The 20,742-nt window shown below is 40.0% G+C and overlaps 1 protein-coding gene across 28 annotated transcripts in view; it reads right to left on the minus strand.

The window, feature by feature from the left end:
* The window catches only part of NRXN1 (neurexin 1), a 744,403-nt gene that overhangs the window by 17,236 nt on the left and 706,425 nt on the right, over nucleotides 1-20,742 (minus strand). For 20 of the 28 annotated variants that reach the window (XM_081997813.1, XM_081997807.1, XM_081997808.1 and 17 more), the window contains one exon: nucleotides 1,520-1,607. In XM_081997813.1, the coding sequence (XP_081853939.1) occupies nucleotides 1,520-1,607 (88 nt within the window). The remainder of the gene's footprint in view (nucleotides 1-1,519; nucleotides 1,608-20,742) is intronic. The other 8 variants (XM_081997814.1, XM_081997811.1, XM_081997812.1 and 5 more) reach the window with 1 other exon arrangement.

A 20,742-nucleotide genomic window follows, 5' to 3' on the forward strand; every position in this document is an offset into this window, starting at 1 on the left:
AAGTGAGATGTCTTCCTGAAAGGTGTAAAAATGTGTAAGGTGTACCTGTTGCTGCTCAGTTTTCAGAATGGCCATTCCATCTCCTGGCATTTTGAAAAACACTCCGAAATCCTTTTATTGGAAAGCAAAAGAAGCCAACCAAAAAGTATTCTCACCAAATCTATAAATATCTTGGTTCCTGGAAGAGCTCAAATGCCACCCTGCAGGTCCATCAAACACTGAAAGAAGTCATAAATGCCTCTGCCTTTACTTAATTTAAAGAAATAATTTTTGCATGTGAGTATTAGGCTATGCGACTTCAAAAAGGAACCACACATCTGCATTTGAAGCAAAATTTGATTTTTCTTAAGGCTATGTAGACATATCCCCAGCCCCATGTTTGAGTGTTGTAGTAAGATGGCTCTCAGTTGTGATTTGCATTCACATATTAGTCTAAAATTTCATTGATTTCTACTCGAACTAAATATGTTATTGCACAACAAATTGATCTTAATTCTTTTAAAGTATTATAGCAAGTACCAAAGACTACCAAATTACCTAAAACAACTGACAGCAAGCGTGCTACTGCATATCACAGTACTCAAGCAAAAAAGAAAAGCTGAGATATATATGGTACCACAAGCTGTTCACTCAGAAAAGGTAAAAGCTAACCCAAGCCAACGAAGAAAACAGGAGTAATTCAAGGGATATCCGGTATTTTTTAAAGGTTACAGAGTAGCATAATTCTTCAGATTGCTAATATGAAGTTTTGCATTCCTTTCACATTTGTGATAAACATTCCATTTTTTAGAGAAGGTATGTAGTATTAATTGAATATAAGGGTACGTGGGAAATTTTATCAGAGAGAAAAATTAGTACCAAATCTCCATTATTCAGGGGGAGTAGGAAAGACATGGCCAAAACACTACAAATTTTTTGTTCCACAGAAAATACTAGAATGTCAACATTTTTCATTTCTAATCAGAACGGAAACATACACGCTGAATAATCTTGGTTTGGAAAAAAGCCGTAAAACAGTTTGAAATTTGAGGCTGTTTTATGCTATGTCTTCGTGGTTTTACCCTCTATAATACTGTATTTTATACCATAAACAGTAATTCAAACTGAACTCTGCTTCTACTACTGACATAATATGATACTTGAAATATGGTACTTTTATCTTATTTAGGGGAAATGCTTAAGGCACAAGCAATTGCAACATCTTTCTCCTAAATTAAGTTGTCCCTTCTTTATCAGGACAACACAGTTGCAGGGGCCCCAGAATACCCTTCCCAGTCCAGTCTCACGTCCTCAGTCAAACTATAACCTTCCTCAGATTGCAACGATCAACATGCTCCCATCTGTTGTCTTTGAAAAATGTACAGCAAAGTCTCCCTCTCCACCGACACTGCCAGGGGTAGAAAGGGCTTATTCAACCTCTCCCTGCTAGGTAAGAAAGGACTGTCCCGCTAGATGGGACTCAGGGGGACTGGAGCATGCAAATATGAAATAAAAGAAAGTAATAAAAAAGTTGACTAACCTAACCCACCTGAGCTCGGCTCACAGGGATCGATGTCCTCGTCATCACTAGGGCATTCAGCCGAGGCCACCAGGATGTCATCTGTGGTCTGCAAAGAAAATGGAAGTCAAATAGATATATTTTAATTGACTGAACGTATTGTAAGATTCTCACTGGCATTTCTTTTATTGCTTGGATTTATGCAAGGTCCAGAGCATTCCAGACTTAATATGTAATGACACAGTGACACTCTCCAACTCTCTATTAATGGAACTTTGCTTTTTAATTTGCACTTGTCAGTTTTTAGAAGAACTGTGTTAGATATCCAGTGCAGGCACTTAAACATTTTAATATTTTTTTGTAATAAGAACAGAAAGTAGAAGGATAGATTATGTATACTGGGCCTGCTGGTATTCCCTCTTTATCTCCAATATCTCTACTATGATATTGCTGAAAACAGAGAGCATTAAAAAACCAAGTCAAAATATTGAACTGCCTGCAGCTGTTAAAACTATCAGAAATGTAGTAACACTTTCTCCATTAATTGCGCTTTTTTCTCAGATGTAGAGCCAAACCAGCAAAACATAACTCTCATTGAGCTGAATGAGAGTTCAATGAAAAGAAAACAAAGGCAAGAAAACAATAATAAATTGTTAGAAAGTACTATCCTATTTACTCAAATAAGTGAAAACATCCTATTTTCTTAAATAAATATTGCCCGAGTACTGTGCCCAGGTCCAAGGGGCTCTAGGAACATCTGCCCAAAATGAGCTTGGACAGTTCTTTGTATAAAGATCAAATAAATCAAGACAAAGGAGACAAAGCAAAGGATGTATGAAACAATACACTATAAAGAAAAGAAATGGGGGAATCCTAGCTACCGCTTCTTACAGTGCAAGAACAAGGAGATATTCAACGAAACACTGAGGCAATCAATCTGAACCTGATAAAATGAAATACCTTCTGTTCAAGCCACCTCTGAGAACAGTCATTTAGAAAAGTAATAAGAACATCCACAGTTATTACGGGAAATAATAGCAGGGAAATATAAACTGTCATGCTCCTGGTCATTTCTCAAGCAATTACTAATGAGGTTAGGAAGAAGCTTTTCCTATGGGCAAGATGTTTCATAACTATCCATTTCAAGCTTCTGTTCACCTCACTGAAGGAAATACACAGAGCGAATAAGAAGACAACATGGTACTGAAATAACCAGCTAAGGATATAGCAGGCAAAAAGCCATTCTTGGATCCCTGTACGATACAGATGCCAACGAAGAGATAAAACCCATTTTTTGTCAATGGGAAATATTATTTTTAGGAGGGTTTTGTTCGCATGAGTATAGGAGAGGGGTATTACAATATATCAGAGTTTTACAGCAGTTTGTGAATATGTAATAATGTAATATGCAATAATTTTATTTCTGTACAGTATGGCTAAAGCCTAACCAATGTTGTTTATCATTATTATTCTAACTGAAGCTTTAAAGCAAAGCATATTACAGTAATAGGCTTTTCTTTGTCACGCTTCAAGAATATTAATGAACATATGCTTTCAGCACTTTGGTGAAGTAGGAAAGTGATACAGGAATACATTCATTAATATGTGAGGCATAGCAAAGAAAAGCCTATTATAATAATATTGTGTTTTACAAGTAGAAGACTGAGGCATAAGAGAATGAAGTAACTTCCGGAAGGTAACCAAAAAGGCTATAGACAACAGCTATGTTATGTCACAGTTCAATGCCATAAGCAGAAAAATCATCTTTCCTTATAGCTACAAAAATTTATAGCTGGGGGAAACCAGTCTGTAAATCCGTAAGGCTCCCAAAATGAGTTGTCAGATTTGCAATGAGAGTTAAAAAGACAAAAAAAAAGTACTCTAGTTGTCCATTCTTTCTGCCATGTAGAAAAACAGAGGTATACCAAAAGCCAGCTGCAAAATCCCTCTTCAATTTCAAATGTCCATTTCTTTTCCCCAGAATAAAAACATTTAAGTTTGAAAATCAATGTCTTAGTCCCTTTCTGGAAAGGCACCTATGTTTTTCCTTACATATAAAGAAAAAACAAACAACCAGGTAACCGATAAAGCCTGCACATAAAAAGTTAACTCTGTACTGTAAAAGCCACAACTAATAAGTATAAAAAAGTACTAATAAGTATCGAAAAATAATCATGCATCTCCCAGTTTCAAATTGGTCAGTGAAACCACAGGGTCATATTTTTCCTTCTGCCCGTAACACTGGAGAAGACACTATACATTTATGAACTGCAGCCAGAATCCTGAACATTTACCAATTGATCACTGGGGAATTGTACACAAACACCATTAAAGAGAGAGCATCACAAGCACGTATAACAGCCATCGCAAGAAATTATGTTCCGTGAGATCTACTGGTCTAACTGGAATTGTGTTTAAGGGTGCTTTGGTACACGCATGGAGTAACCCTTGTAACTTGAGTGAACTGAGGTAAAATGATCAGATAGATTTATAGAATTATCGCAGCGTCTCTGATTCTTCTTGATACAGGATTATATGGTCAGAGTTTACTTTAAGTAACTCTACTTTTTGTACAGTTTGCACTGCCTTCAAAATTACCAGAAAATAACTGTGGAAAAATCATACGTTTTAAGTATCTTATTGTATGAGAGATACTTTCCTCAGTTACTTACAAGAGGGAGTGTCAAAACTGTCTTTTTATAAAGTGACAGTAATTCCAATCTATGGAAAGAGTATTCACACTTCTACAAGAACAAAGGGATGTTCTTCACTGATAAAAGTGCATGTATATTATGGGTACAGAAATGAAAAGTACCTTAAATAAATGTGAATATAGCATGTCAAGAAAAACCTCATTAATGTCTCAGAGTATTAAAGGAAATAACGTATGTTTCAACGTCAATACTAGCTCTAAAAGTAATTTTGTTGCAAGCAATCAATCAAGTATCAGTATTTGAATAAGAAGGGAAGTGGTAAGATTATTTGAAAAATGTTTTCTTCAGAAAAATGTCAGGAAGAATTCCAGTTTAAGTATCAATTAACAGATGTGTACAACCTCTGCCTATTCTCCCCTTTCCCCAAACCCAAATACCTCTTTCTTGCTACTCATACATATTTTTATAAGAAAAAAGGCAAAGGAGCTGTGAAATACAGGTGAGGTGGCAGTGACCAAACTACAAATGAAAGTCATTGGACTGCTTAGCACGATTTAAAATGAGATTAAGAATTAGCTAAAACACTAGAGAATATAAAGAATACCTAAATTAAAGAAATACTATGGGCCAGCTAACAGAGTCCTATCACCAGAAGAGCTCTGACTGAGGGGAATTTACCTGAACAGAGAGCAGGATTTAGACCTAAGGGTCTCAGAGAGCCACAGGGTAGAGATAAATAATGCAAGATAGAGTAATATATTTTACTTACTGCACATTATCTTTTCCTCATGCTTTTTAATTTGGATGGCAGGATTTAAAACAAATCAGGTCTCCCAAGTGAATTGCAATTGTTGCTAGGACTATGGTTAATTTACAGGACACTGCTTCGAGCATTGTCATTAATCAAGGATTTAAAAGTCGGTGGAAAATCCCTTATTTACAGTGAGTGCCTAATAGGATAACATCCAACTGGTATCATCATAATACACGATCGGATTAGAATATCTCTTGGGTGAGTTGTTCAAATTCATTTAAGAAGCGATACTCTAGTCGTAAGACATTAAAAAAAAAAAAAAAAAAGCACGTGTACAACCTGGAAGGCCAGGCAGAATTTCTTTTAATTGTATCTTCTTTGTGTATTTTCAGAGCGTTTCAGATTCATTCTGCAGATGTGGTTGTATGATTTAAAATGCAGTCCATTGTAATATGTGTCTTCTTAAAAAGTTGGACATCTGTTCACATTTCAGAAAAAGGATGCTAGAAAAAGCTTACAATTAATGTGCCAATATAAAAAAAATGGACAAAAAGAAAATCACATTTTGTAAAGCTAGAATTCACTGCATAATGCCATTTCTGACAAGTATTCATGGGTGTGGCCCCTGCAGGAATAGGTCTTGCTTACATCAGTCAGGTCTGCTTGCAAAAATAAGGACTTTGGGGTTTGTCTTTTAGCCAAGAGAGAGTTTAAAATATCACCAATCTGCCACCTTGCCTGAGGAAGGAAATGGTGACTATTTCAAGAAAGCTCCTGGCCAAATGATGCTCTAGTCATGGCTTAAATACAGTCATAGTCTGTAGCTATGGATAAATAGCAAGCTGCCTCAAAGGTTACTACCATGGGTTCAAATCTGGTACCAGCAACTATGGTTGTGCCCTTCTAACAGGTTCTTTGAATGCTATGTCATTAAAAAAAAAAAGCCAATGAATAAACAACATGGGAAAGTAATTTTTTTTTTTTATTATTTAGTTTTTGCATGACTGGGCATAAATACATACCATCTTATTCAGTTTTATGTATGAAGCCTGTTATACCTGAGGGTACCAGAGAAATATGATCTGAAATTAAATCACCAATCTGAATTGTGCATTCATTAACAGTATAATGGATCCTGCATATTTTCTCCTGTAGTATTCCACGAGCTCTCCTTTAAATCACAGCACCCTACAGCTACTCTGAATATAGTTTATTCCTTTCTTGTTCAATAATATACTTTATCCCATGAGAACTGCAAGTAAATCCACATTACACAAGTTAAAAACTAGCAGTCCTAAATTATTACATGAATTATAAACAGCATAACTGCTTGTGACTACTGCTTAAATTATTTTAGATGAGAACTTCAACTGTTGTAATCAAAACTATTCTTATTTATTCGTACAGCTTTGGCGTTAATGATACCAGCCAGGCACCGTTGTGCCTGGTGCTAAAGGCAGCCGGAAGGGCAAGGCTCTACTCCGAGGAGCGTACAGTTTGATTTTGGACCAGATGCGATGAAAGCTGAGCGTGAGGCGGGGGGAGCAGAGGATGAGAAGGGTCAGGTGAGGATGCTACTTATAAGCGCTAGCGGTTACGCAGGCTCTGATCTAGCAAATTTTCCAAAATGATGCTCCAAGACGGCAGGAAGGAAGGTCAGGAAGAAAGGAGAACAGAGGAAAGCCAGCCAGGAGCCCAGGACTGGCCAAGGAGGTGCTGGGAACAGATGGTGCCTGGAGAGCACTGCTGAGGCTGCAAGCCTCCCCCAGGAAACTCTGCCTGTCTAAAACCTCGTCTGGTGAGCACAGAGGTGAGGTCAGCCGCGTGGCGCAGGAAGAGGCGGCCAGCACCAGCAGCCTGGTGCTTTGGGCGCGGAAGGATGGGGCGCGGTTGTGTCGGGAGGGGAAGTAACAAGGAAAGTGAGAAATTAATGGTAAGGTCAAGGGAGCGAAGGGGATGGAGGCAGCAAAAGGGGATGGGCCAGGATACGAGAGTGTTGGTACCAACAGACCTGTTTATGTGACGATTAACAGGTAAGAATTTAAAAACTGTTAACAAATGACCGTCTGAAAACATACTTTCAGATGTAGGACCAGGAAGATAAACCTCCAATTCTCCTTTTCCCCTCTTCTGAAATGCCTGGTTATCATCTCTGCTTACATTACTTCATTTTCCCTCCTGAAAAAAAGCTTATTCAAATACTTCCCGTTTAGTTCAGAGGGAATCAGCTACAACTGATATTTGAACGCAGAGGTCTACTTCAGCTTAGCAGAAGGGTATATAGCTAGAGCCATGCTATAAACAAAGGTTTTGGAAAACGAGCAGATATACACTACTAACTTCTTCATTAGCTGAGGCAAGCTTTCCTTTAAAAGTACGGTTCATGCAATGTGTACAGAAGGGAGCTTACAGCAGTTATTTTGTACTTTTGCACTGGACACTTTAACTTCTGAGGCAGTGACAGACATTCACAAAAACCAATCCCTTACATATATTCCTTTTTTTCCCGATTTTTCTTTCCAAGGGAGGGATAAAATAACCTAAACCAATGGGAATGCTGGCAGAAACCAACAGGGCATGAAAAATCACAGAAGACTTCATGTGGAAAAAATCAAATTTCATTTTTGGGACAGGATTAACTGCACAATTTTCTAGCCAACACTGTGTAATTTACATTTAAATTTCTGTGTATGAAGCAGATCTCTATGACTGGTTGTCGAGACAGCTGTATAAAGAAACTTGAATATGTCGCATTAATCAGTCGTACTCTTCCGCTAGCTTCTCCCTGGTGTTAACAACCTCCCATTGCACGAGGCAGTTTGCTGAGAAAGATGCTATAGCGATCTAGCAGTAATATCAGCTCTAGATGACATGTCGTTTGGACAACTGCCTCTAAAGTTGTATTTAACCTGCTATAGGTCAAACAAGTACATGTGCAGCAATTACTGCTCGTCCACCCATATAGTAGCACCGTGCTACTGAAAAATGTTATTTCTGGACATGGATATGAAAATGCTAATATTTCAAGCACATACACAAAATTTATTATGTCTTTTATTAACTGCTGACATATTATTACCCTGTAATGTGAAAATACAGTAACTGAAAATCGAAACACTTTCTCAAAACTGGCTCTCATCTAATTAATACCATCATGTTATTTCTTGACCTGGTCAGTGTTTGACACTGGGAGAAAGCAAAAGCCTTGATTAACAAGTTCCTCTCACAGAAAAAAAAAAAAACAAACAAAAAAACCCCCAAAACCATCTAGGATATAATAACCAAACACAATAAGGCCTTTCAGTTAGTGAAATGTGTTGTAGAAATTAAACTCTGAGGTGTAGGTAAAACGCTCAAGACGATGCCTCGGGTGCCCTGCAGGCCACCTCCAGCCTCTGTCCCCGAACCTCAGCAGTGACAGGAACACAGCTGCCCCACACAGCAAAGCAGAATAACCTCATTTTTGGCCTCCACCTCTTACATAAAGTACAGAAAGTCTATCTTTCCATGTAACAACCTTAAAATCCATGGTATTATTTCCACGCAGAGCAGCATTTGTATTACTTCTCCAGCTCCTCCTCCTCCTCCCAAACCTCTATATTCTCCTGGGCAAAACTACCACAGATAGTGGAAATATATTTGAGAAAAGGATTTATAGTAAAATAATGTCAACAAAACTGCGTGGCTTTCCTTTAAGCTCTGAATTTGAAGTTAATTGCTTTGGTCAAAGTCTTAGAGCCACTTGTCTCATCTGGAAAAAAGCAGGAGCAAAGCTGAGAAAATCCACATGCTGGCAAAGCTACAACTTTTTACCTGGACAGGTAGCCAGGCAGCACTCTGCATTACTCTTTAAAAATAAAAGTCTTACAAATTAAAAATAAGTAAATAATTCAAATCTTTTCCTATCAGGTCATGTCCCTTACCTCCTGCAACATATGACTGTTATTTTCACAGATTTAGACCAAAAGCAATTTCTATATTAATTTCATTAATGAACATCACTTTTCCTGTCCCCTCGTGAAACTTTTTAGGAGCTGCTGTCTGGAAAATTAACCCACTGTTTTTTCCTCCTTGTTTCTGTCCCTGCTGGGCAACTAATGAAAACACACATATCTCCATCAATCTATTTTTCACTGGTCACTCGTCCATATTTAAAGGCCTTGCAAGAAGATATTTAACACCACACTCGCTGCATAACAGCAGGGACTATTTTGGACTTCTCTGCTTGAAACAAGCTGATCCCATACTAGCTGTGGTTCTTGGAAGCAGAGCAAGCAGCAACCATACCGTGACAGATCATCAAGAATGGGAGTTACTGTTTCTCATTTTTTGGTAGGAGGAAGAAGTTGGGGTTTTTTGAATAACTACTTCGTTACCTGATCCAAGTCTTAAGTTATAGCACAGGGTTTGGTATTTATAAAGGGAACAACTGATGTTTACCATGAACATTGGACTAATGTTTCAAAATGGTGTGGGCTCCAATGAAGGGTGAACTGTCCATCTTTCACATCCTTCACATGAAGGCCAACTCATGTCATAAAAACCCGATGGCATGTTTTACATGAGGAGTCATGTCAGCATCATACACATTTTGCATTGATAAAGACCTAAATTGGGTCCCTGCTCTCCATGCTCTTGGGAGCGTGCCGCTGAGCGCACAGCTTGGACTGCCCCCAGAGTCCCAAGCAATCCACGTGAGGGTGCAGGCAGAACCAGACCAACATTTTCTCATGCTGGATTAAAAAACAGCCATGAAGAGACACAGCACAAACCTGAACTTTATCCCTGAAAGTAGATACTGCTATGCAACATGCCAACAAACAAATCACTGGCACCTAACTGGGTAATGCTTTTACTATATTATCTATACGGTGCCATTTGTTAAATCAGTCATGGCTTGGATGAAGAAAGAATGAATCGTCACATTATTTCTCTCTCATCTAGCTTCTAGATTCCCAGTGGTGTAACATCTTTGTTTCCAGAAATAATTTTTTTGGCTAATTTTCATTCTGTGATTACAAATACTTCTGTCATGGATCATACTGATCAGAAGAAGCTGTGCTTCTCTTCAACTTACTTATTTCACTCCTATTTCCCTCAGGTAGCTAAGATAGGTTGAGAACAAGGGACAGGTAATCTGTGAACTCTTTAAAAGTCACTTGTGCTTTCTTTCCAAGATTTTCTTCAGAACATCCATATTCTTCTCTCATAAACACCACCCTTCATTACAGAACAAGAACAACAAAACTGCAGTGTGATTTTTGTTTTGTTTTTACATTTGCGCTAAGCCCAGAATATATGGAATGGAATGTGATTGATGAAATGCAATCCTCTTATTTTTTCCTAGGCAAGAAAATAATTTTGCCTCTAAGTATGAGAGAAATGTTTCTGGGCATTATGCTTGTATTTTCAGATATTATTTTATCTTTAGCCACCTCTTTTGCTGAAGTAAACATTTTGGTCTCTACTAATTATGAACTCACATAACACAGCGGAGACTTTTGCAGGTTTTTGGGTTTTTTTAACCCAGAGACTCTGTGCTTCTCAAACTGCAACGTTACAACAGTGACAGCACACCTTTTAATTTATATTCCTGTATTACCTATCACATGTACAGAGACCTGTTGAATTTTTGCAATATGAGACTTACTGCATTTGTATTCATCCCAGAAAACTCAGGCACAGCATTATCAAAGACTTAAAAAAAATATTGTTTGAGTTTTTGTTGGGGAAGTGGGGTTTCTTCTAGTTGACCAGAGAGCTGCTAACATAGGCTATTTTTCTGCAACTTAATCACATGGTTTAAGGCCATTCTTAGCAAAACTTTAAATAAAGTTAGAGAAAATATTGGAACCAGCATTGGACATTTTTAAGATTCAGCTGGACAGGGTGCTCGGCCATCTTGTCTAGACCGTGCTTTGCCAAGAAAGGTTGGACCAGATGATCCTTGAGGTCCCTTCCAACCTGGTATTCTATGAGTCTATGATTCATTTAGTTACAAAAACCTCCCTTATACACCAAAGTTAGAAAGGCACTTACATTGAACTACACTTCCATCTTTTTTATACAATTACAGTACTGCCAGTTTTACTTACTGTGAGTATCCCTGACTATTAAATTGTGCCACACGAGAATATCTTGCTCTACTTATGTCCATGGGAATTTTATTACTGGTCTCAAAAGACAGAAAGGCAAGAAAAGCCCTTTGCAAGGAATACTTCCTGCAACTAACATGCAGTTTCTGTTTTCACCATATTTTCAGGGTGGAAAAAAGCTTTCCCATCTTGTTTCAAAACACAAAGCACCAAATAATAATTTTAGAAGAAATGCAGAAAACTGCATAAACAATCAGACTGCTTTTTAGCAGCAGGTAAATCAGCCACCTCATCTTGCCCCAGAGAGAGACAAGTGAGAGACAGAGACAGTAAACAGAAAACTTGGGATCTTCTATTTAACACTGACCTACCCATACCAAGTTATTCAGGTTCATTTGAGCATGTTTTTTACCCAAGGCAAATTAGTTTAAGTCAGTCAGAGCAGGTAAGCAACTGCTGGTACCCCTCTCCCAACCCTGGTTTTCCTCTCCTGAAGGAATGATGAGCACCAGTCCCACTGCCATCACTTTCCTTCCTTGCTTTTGATAGTGAAGACTAAAATTTAAATTTTTTGAGGGGCCAAGAGGGCACATTCTTCCCTCGCAGATACTAGCTCCTTTGTCACATTTTGTCCCCCAGTATCACTGAGTTACACAGGTTTACCTAAAGCAGGGAAAGGAAAATTGAAGCTGGCTTCCCACAAAGCTGTGTGTGAAATATGGTCTTTTCAAATATTAAGCAGGTAGTTCCACCACTGAAAATCTGCCACATTTCCTTATCTTAATGTTTCAATTTAAGAACTCAAATAACATTGGCAGGACCAGGGAAAGTACTGAGGACATAACCTACTAGTTTTGCAGGGCCAAGAAATGTCCTAGAGAGCTTCATTCTGCAAATGCAACTTGTTAATACCAACAAGAGTTAGCCACACATGCATTGGAAGGAGACAATGACTAATTGCCTTTCAGTTAAAATTAAGAGTTTCATTAAAGCCACTGTTTTGGAGATACAGTTCATTAGATAGTTTCTGAAAGTGTACATTTGTTGCAGAGTTATTTTGGTTTGTTAATGGTGCCTTTATTTCATAACTGTCTAACAAAGGTCACTCAAAATTCAGGTGAGAAACGTGCTACAGGAAAGCAGCAATGCTTCGCATGCCTGGGAGATGCTCCGGGTGATTGCTGTGGGAGTGGCATGTGCTTCAGGTGGCATCAGTTAGCCTTCAAGAACCTAGGTAGGATTAACTGTTTCCAGGCTTCAATTTTCTTAAGTAATCACTTAATCACTCTTAGTTTTATGAAATTAGCTATTTAAAGATACATTCCAACCCTTCTGGTACTTTTTTAAGCCTGGGTGTATCAAATCATAAGTCTATGTGCATGCACACACACTTGTAATGAAACAGTTCCATAACTTTGCAGACCAGGGTAACTAAAAATGAAAAAGAGGAAGACAGACATTATTTACATGCAGACATTGTTTACAACCATGTTGTTAATCAGGAACCTGTCTTTTTCATCACATGGATGAAAATCCACCCAAGGGTGACAGCCTAAGAAAAACTGCAGCTCACACAAGAGGTCATTTGGCTTTGGGACCTAAAAATATGGTCTTGCTTCAGAGTACAGGTAGTGGTTTTCCAGTACCAAAGAGAGGAACTGAGACCTGGGAGACAATTTCTCCTCTGCTGTCCATACTGCTGCTGCTATCATCTGGACACTGAGGAGGAGTAGGCCAGACTCGAGTAGGAAGGAGAGAGAAATCAGGCTCAGAATGATGGCAAGATGGGATTCTGAGATGAAGGGCCAGAAATGCGTGAAAGGTAACTGAGATAAGCTGCTGGAGGATTTGGGAAGAGAAATGAAACACTCACTGTAAGACTGAGGAGGACACACACCGTTACACAGGGAAGAGAGGATGGGGGGAACAAAGGGTTGCAAAGGAGCACATGGAGACCTAAAAAGAACAACAGGCATGGGGGGGCTTGGGATAAAGACGAAGGATGCTGGACCAGCCACTGGCAGGAAAAACTACAGGTTTGTAGTCGTCAGAACAGGCCCAAAGATTTCAGCTTTCCATCCACCATCAGCAGTTACCTGCTAATCACTCTAGCAAAGATTTCAACTTCTCTGCAGATGTCTGGTCCATGAGGATCCATCATCTTAGAGGACCGAAGTCTAAGACTCCCACTGACCACTGTTATCTCAGCCTCAGAGATCTGCAAGGTGCATTCACAGGCTCCAGCTGTGCCAGCTGTCTGCTTCGGCGCGTCAGTTTGATGGGGCATTGTGGAATACGTTTCTGCTGTTTGTTTTTAAAGCCCCTGGGAAAACCACATGCAAAACATTTTATTTGGAAAATTTTAAGTGTGAAAGGGAACGAATGCCCAACAATTCGGTGAACGCCAGAACTCGAGTCTGATGTGGAGCCTTAATTCACACGCCTTGTGCCTGCACAATCCAATGCCATCTTTAACAACATGTTGGTACAGATTAACAACGGTTATTTGAATGTCAGCTGGTGTAAAGCTATACAGTTCCAGAGAAACAACATGTTCACACTTCAGTTGTGTATTTGGCCCATCATTTCTTCTGATAGAATTTAAAACTGAAAGCCCAAACCCATAGGCAATTATCTTAAACTTGAATGTGCTTCAGGCTACGTACTGATCGCTGTTCTGACTGCAACATGGCACACTTCTGAGCCATACTCCAAAGACATTTCTGTTGTGAGGCAATCCAAAAAAATCTAAGTTGAAGTGATTAAGTCACATAAATTCTGATGTTTCACCTTCTTTATTACATTATAAGCAATTACTACGAATATGGCAGAGAATTTAAAATAGAATGCAAAGTGAGAAATTAACCATCCATGCACACCCCAGTTATTCAGTATAGCATTATATTTTGACAAGGTCTTTCTGTTCTCTGTGAAGAGCCTATGAGCTATCTTTTTAAATTTCTTTTCATAAGGCCTTATAATTTTATTTGTTGAAATACAGAACAAAACCAAGGAAATTTTGTTTGATTTGAGCACAAACAGAATTATAGTATAAGGTTCCTCTTTAAAACTAAAAAGGATTTCATAAGACCCAGGCTCAAACTCAGATGGGAGTCCAGAAAAAGTTCTTGTTGGTGCAACTAAGACGTTCAGTTGGCTCCCTACATAGGCATGCTATGTCAGGAAGAGCTATAATTAAACTCCCTTAGTCTGTCGGTCTTGTCTATATGGGAATGTTCTTGTGATATAAATGAAGCTAATTAAAAGCGGTATAACTCACAGATGGATAAATCTATGCTGTCGAAAAAGACCATATGTTTTCTGCATAGGTTTGTAGGACAGTGCAAGCTACCTCCATCCAGCCCATGGCTTTACTCTGTGCATCGACAGGAGGAGTTGAAGCAGTCAGACTGCACTGGTTCATCTTTACTTGTGTAACGGCAGCAACACGACGTGTCAGACCCTTTACGGGGCAAGTTGTTACACTCATGCTGACACGCTTGATGCGACAGACAGTGAAGCAATCTCCACTACACCTCAACTCTTCAGATTTAGCTCTCTTCCCTGCAACGGCTGTGTACTGCTGTCAGCAGAACAAACTGCACACCCAAAACAGTGCAGACCAACGTATGAGAAAATCCGAATTAAATAAGACTGTCCTTCTCCCACTGGTTCAACATCAAGCATCCAGGCAGTCTGTCACTGTCAGCATGTCCTAGTTCCTCATGTTGGACAGACATTGAAAGGTCATATTCAAGTCTCTTAAGCTTTTATGACTCTGAGGAAGCTTCAATACTGTCTCTTTCCCTTCAGTAGTGTAGCACAGCACCTTGGTACAGGGAAGTGTTTGTTTCTTTCCTCCCTTCCCCTTTTTTAAACATCTTTTTAAAAATGTCTAATCACTAGATTCTCCAGATTTATTAGATTCCCCAGATTTCTTAGATCTGAATAGAACCTATAAAACTACCTTCACACGTTGCAGCCCATCACTGACTTCTCACGTCTTTGGTCTTACACAAGGGGCCCAACTGCCTCCTCCTCCTCCGCTGCTGCTCTCCTGAGGTCTGTCCTTTGGAGCATGAGACCTCTCTCTTCTCCCTAATATCACTGCAAGATCCATTTTTCATGACCTCTGCTCACCTTTGTCTCCCTGCTGAAAGGCTCCTAATCAGCCTGCTCGGATGATCGAAGTCCGCTGTTGCCCTCAGCGCAACATCTTTTGCAGTCATCGTTCAGACTTCACTGCATCACTCTAGGACTCAGGGTGAAATTATTTCATCTGATGCTCTCTGTTCATCATAATGATAATGGAGTAATACTCTTCACTTAACGTTACCCGTGTACCATGAACTTTTGTATCCATAAGGAACTTCGACACAAAAGAACAGATTTTTAGCTGCTTGGAAGGGACAGGAGTGCGGGAGCTGCCTGCAAAGTACTGTTTAAACCCTCTCCTCCTGGATCAGCTATCAAGCAGAAAAAATAGTCCCCAGACACATATGAATGTTTTATACTATGACACCAAACAGGCAAGTACTCCGTGGCTGCTCTGTGATGCACCCTATGCCATTCAGGACATCCCTTGCTAGTTTTATCCAACGGCACAAAGCAGGAATTGGGATCCAGAATCTGGCCAGAAGATATTACATAAATGCAAGTTGTATTATTAGGGTCCCTCAAGAAAGCTGATATGTATGCAATGCTGAATTTCAGTGCTTTGAGTCAAAAAGTTCCTAATAAGCAGAGACACAACATACATCACAATGTGCAGCAATTTGAAATAAGAGAAATAACTCTAAAATCTTATTTTGATTGATTTTTACAGAACACTAATGCAACATCTAAGCAGTCAGATGAAGAAAAGGAAATACTCCACAAGCTACGTGAGACCACCCACAGAGAATTTCTTCACCTGATCACACCAATTTGTTGAGATTAATTGCATGGAAGGAGCCACACAATGTTTATTTTCATGATAAATGGACACTATGACAGCAAATGATTTCCCCTAATGTTCCATTATGCTTCTCAACATTTGAAATTTAATTACTTGGGAAAAAATAAAAAATGCAAAAGCCTTCAATACCCTTACCATTATGCAGTATTTTCAACTTGAGAAGGCATTTTGTTTCACCATAAAGAAAACTTCAGGTGTGAACCCAAGGGAGGCAGATCTTAGACATTATGACAATGTTGCTATAGCAATTATTTATGAGAACGTGCATCAGTCACCTTTTAGCTCTCAAGCCCACTGCTCAGCTCATGCATTCTGTTCATAACCAGAATATAAACTGCCTCATTCTTATTGTATCCTAGTAAGATTTGTAAATTATTTATGGTGATGTACTTCCAATAACTAGGAATGGAAGAATAGTTTTGTTACTAGTATTTAACCATGTTCAGAATAACCCTTTATAACTATGCATTCAGTTACATATTTCAACTGCTTTTTTCCAGGAAGTCAAAGTTATATAAATATATTCCAAAAGCAAATAATTGCATTTTCTGATTTATTGTGCATAATACATTATTCAAATGGGGTCTGCTTTGAATAGCAGTTATTCAAGATCAGATTAATATTTGGAAGCAAAGGAAGAAAAACTTAGATCAAGATAAAATTTTATAACCATTCAGCATAAATGAGGGGTGTGAAAATACAATGTTCCAAGTATTCTCAAAAGCCCAAGCAGCAGTTAAAGCAAAAATACCTGAATCACGCTTGCATGTATTTTGTCCATTTAATAATACTTCACTGCTCGGCTAAACTAAATTTTCCTGGCTACATTCATTAAAAATAAATACAATTGTGCAATGCTTGTGATATTAATGGGCAGCTTCAGGCCTCCAATCAAAACCTCAGAGCCAAAGTATCCCAGGCCTTGGGAGAGTTTAGGTTTGAAGCTAGTTCAGTCTAGCAAAGCAATCTATGAACGTAAAACTCGCAAACAGACAAACTACCTCCTGGGTGCTCGGGTCATATACTCACCAGCTAGAAGCACTTTCTTCAACCTACTGTTCTTTAATCCCCAATTAATTTTATTAATTGATCTTATAGTTTTAAAACGGCTTCAGCAGCCAGAACAGGATGAGTCCTAGGAGTGCATAACACTTAATTTCACCACGAAGTCTTTAGCAGTGAAAGATCCATCATGGTACAAAGCGTCTGCCCTACATAAAATGGGGCCACAGGGGACCTGGCTATGTTCTGCATTTGTTACCAAGATGACAAAACGTCTCACTATGTCAGATACACAGTGAGGCAGTTCCTTAACACTTCCTTCCCAGTATCTGCAGCCTATCGACTTAATATACCCATATTCCAGCATGTCTTAATATTTTGCTTTAGCACAATGAAAACGTTGCAGCCTCCCTCCTTTGTTATTTCCAGCCTTCTGCAGCAATGTTTGAATTAAAGTAGGTATGAAATATCTACTTATGCAAATTACACTCAGATATTTGGTGGGATGAAAATCCTAGGAAAAAAACTATGTATAGCTGAGTGCTCTCTGTGCAAAGCAATCATTTCTCTTTGGTTTTTGGTCTCAAAATAAAATCCATGAGCCCTTTTCAACACATGAAAGTCATACTTCTTAACCTCATCCATCAATGTGTGGAGTAGGCTAGCTACTCCCTGTAGTATTTTTACAGGTAATAGAGCAAAGCCATTTTCCAAAACGCACTTGACACATGCTAAAAGCTCAGTCTGGAAGTACCTGCTCTGTTTTCAGTACGTACAGGTTACCCCGTCAACCCTTGGCTTTTTTTTTTTTTTTTAAAACTCCACACGATAAAACAAGTGGTAACTGATATTAATAATTAGCAGTTGTGTATAGACCTGCTCTTTAGCTTCCCTACTCAATTCTCCACAGTAAAAATATATGAGGAGAGGATGAGCCTGACATTTAAAAGTACAGTTCTCCTGATGGGCAACAGAAATATGGACATCTACACAGCCCCAGGGCCTTTACTGACTGGAGAAAAGATGTCTAGGAAACTCATCTGTAATTCCCACCCCATAATACCTGGGACACCCTGGCCCAGAAAAAGAACAGAGTCTGACATCCTCCCCAGAAAGCTGTGGACCAGGGAGGCATGGGCCCTGCAGATCTGAGACACCCTCTCCCAGGTTACACCATACATTAGGACACATCTTTTCTTCCTCTGAACTTGAACCCTCCTGACATGATTCTTTCTTCTTTCACAACCTTGAAACTTATCCCCTTTTTCATTTATTAGCCATAATACCAGGTAGCTGTAATGCTGCAGACCCAAGTAAAAGCCTGCTGTCATGCCCTCTCCTGTCCTACCATTTACCTGTAAACACTCAAAATCTCCAAATGTCCCCAGTCCCAGCTTTTTAAAACAACACACAACTCGGAAAATTCTTGTTTTCCAGGATGGCAATGAGAAATAAGCGTTTTCCACTACTCAGCTGCTATTTGCCTAATTCATATGGGTTTTATTGCTGGAAAAACAAAGGAAATGAAAGCCTTCCCTGCAATCGTAAATCCTTCTTTGGTTACGGATTTCCTTCAGGAGAAATGATCACCTTGGCATGCATAGCTCCGCACTTACAGCTTTATGCAATGGTTTCCAATTAAAACAGCAGGACGGAGAATGACCGGCAGATTTCTTCCCCCTAAAACCTTCTGCACCCACAGCTCAGTTTTGATTGAACAACGCCAAAATGGCTTTACGTGGAAGGCACCTCAAGGAAAAGCTGGGCACCAGCACACCATGAAGAGAGGGGTGACTGATAGTTTCCAACTGGGTAACGGGAAAGGAATTAGTATTTTTCTTCCTAAAGGCAAGGACGGGGGTCCCGTCCAGTGGCTCCCACCTGCTACGGAGAAGAAAGCACGGCACCACTGCACCTACTGCCGTTTCTTCACCACGACCGGGTGCTTCTTCAGCTTAACGGGGCACCGGCGAATGCCAGCAGACGGGGTGTTTTCAGTGATTCCGTTCTGAAAGTTAAATCTGCCATTACAACATTACGCTAACAGCTAAACCTCAGCGGTACGTGTCAAACCGTACTTCGGGAAGGCCGCTATCCCCGGCATCGATTTCACAGGAGCAGACTGAGCGTTGGGGGGTTCTCAAAACGTGCATACAGCAAGTGCCACCACCACACGACGCTGCAATCCAGGAGCTCTGGAAACACCGGAGAGAAGCCTCCAAGAGGTGATTATAATCCCCAAAATGCTGCCTCAGAGATGGCAGACTTCTCGCAACAGCCTATGCAATTATAGAGAGCACCTGCAAAATTTATTCTCCATTAAACATGTAGCGTAAGTATCAATAAAGATCGTTTCTCTTCTTTTCCTTTACTACCGATCTGACCTGGTTGTTAATAAAAGTAAGAAATAGCTTTTTTCATCAATATAGGAACACATGTAGATTGATATTTATCACTACACGGTCTGCTTAGAGCCCTTCTAGTTTTCTTTGAAGGATCACAAATTATTCACAGCACAGCAGGGTTTCTTCAGTGATCACATCTGATGCATTTTATACAACATCCTTGTTTTCGTATTTAATATCAAACCCTGTAAAACACATAATTTTACGGGGAACCTGAAATTGGATTCCTCTGCAACTGAACATTTCCGCCCTCGACTGTCTGCAGCACTTTATAAAATATTTATTGATAGGATGCCTAAAAATACACAGAGGCCAGCACAGCTTTAAGATGGATAACTATTTAGCAGCCATAGACTAGATTCCACACCACAGGGTTCTTATTAGGCATAGTTGCCTAGAAATCACATTTATTTTCTGACATATGATTATAAATATTTTCACTTAAAATGAATGATTCATCTCACCGAACAGGCAAAATGATACAATTTTTACTTCTTCAAGGTTCCCCAGCAAAAGCTGTGCTCCAAAATACGGAGGACCCAGGTGAACAAGACTGTGTGTTTCTGCCTATTTCTCTTTTATCTGACAACATAATGTAATTACTCTTTTTGTGACCCACGTCGCATATGCCTGGTCGAGCTTCGGCACGAGATGCAGAGATGCTGTTCCGGGCCAGGCGCTTGCCGGCGCGACTTTGTGCGACGCTGAAAACTCCCATCCCCTGGAAACCCCCGGGGCTTGGCTGCCTGCGCACAAACGAGCCCGAGCTCGTCTCCCCAGTGCAAACGGCCAGGCAGCCGCCTTCCCTGGCTAACCCAGGCAGCGACAGACGTGTTCTCACCGCACTCGGAGACACACGACTTCCCCGGGGAAACGCGGCAGCGCGCTGTGCACCAGCAAGGGAGACAGACAGAGACACGCACGACCGCTGTCCCACCCCACAGCTACGTTCCGACCGGCCCCTGCCACGACTATGTTGCTGGTGTTTCCAGGGAAGCACCAAGAAACCACCCGCTGCTTCCACACATTATCGTCCAACTGGCTTCCCCAAGAGCAGATGGCAAAAATCTGATGGCACTTGGACACCATGACCGGGGAGAGGGGACTATCAGCAGTGCTCCCTCTCCACTGCGAGCCCCTGCGGTTTGGGAACCTTTGCTTGCAATTCCCCGTTCTTCTATTATGGATGCTGAGGGATTCATCCTCCTCTGTTACTTACTAAAGTTAGAAAAAAGCTTACCTTTCCATCATTATACCTTTTTTTTTTTTAATAAGCTAATTAATTCCCCTGTGACGGGGGGATTCCCCCCAGCAGACGGGTTCCCCACTCTCAGCGGGGTTCGTACAAAACGCAAGGGACTGGACAAAAGCCGGTTG

Source organism: Phaethon aethereus (genome assembly GCF_964289735.1).
Source record: "Phaethon aethereus genome assembly, chromosome: 3".
Taxonomy (NCBI): Eukaryota; Metazoa; Chordata; class Aves; order Phaethontiformes; family Phaethontidae; genus Phaethon; species Phaethon aethereus.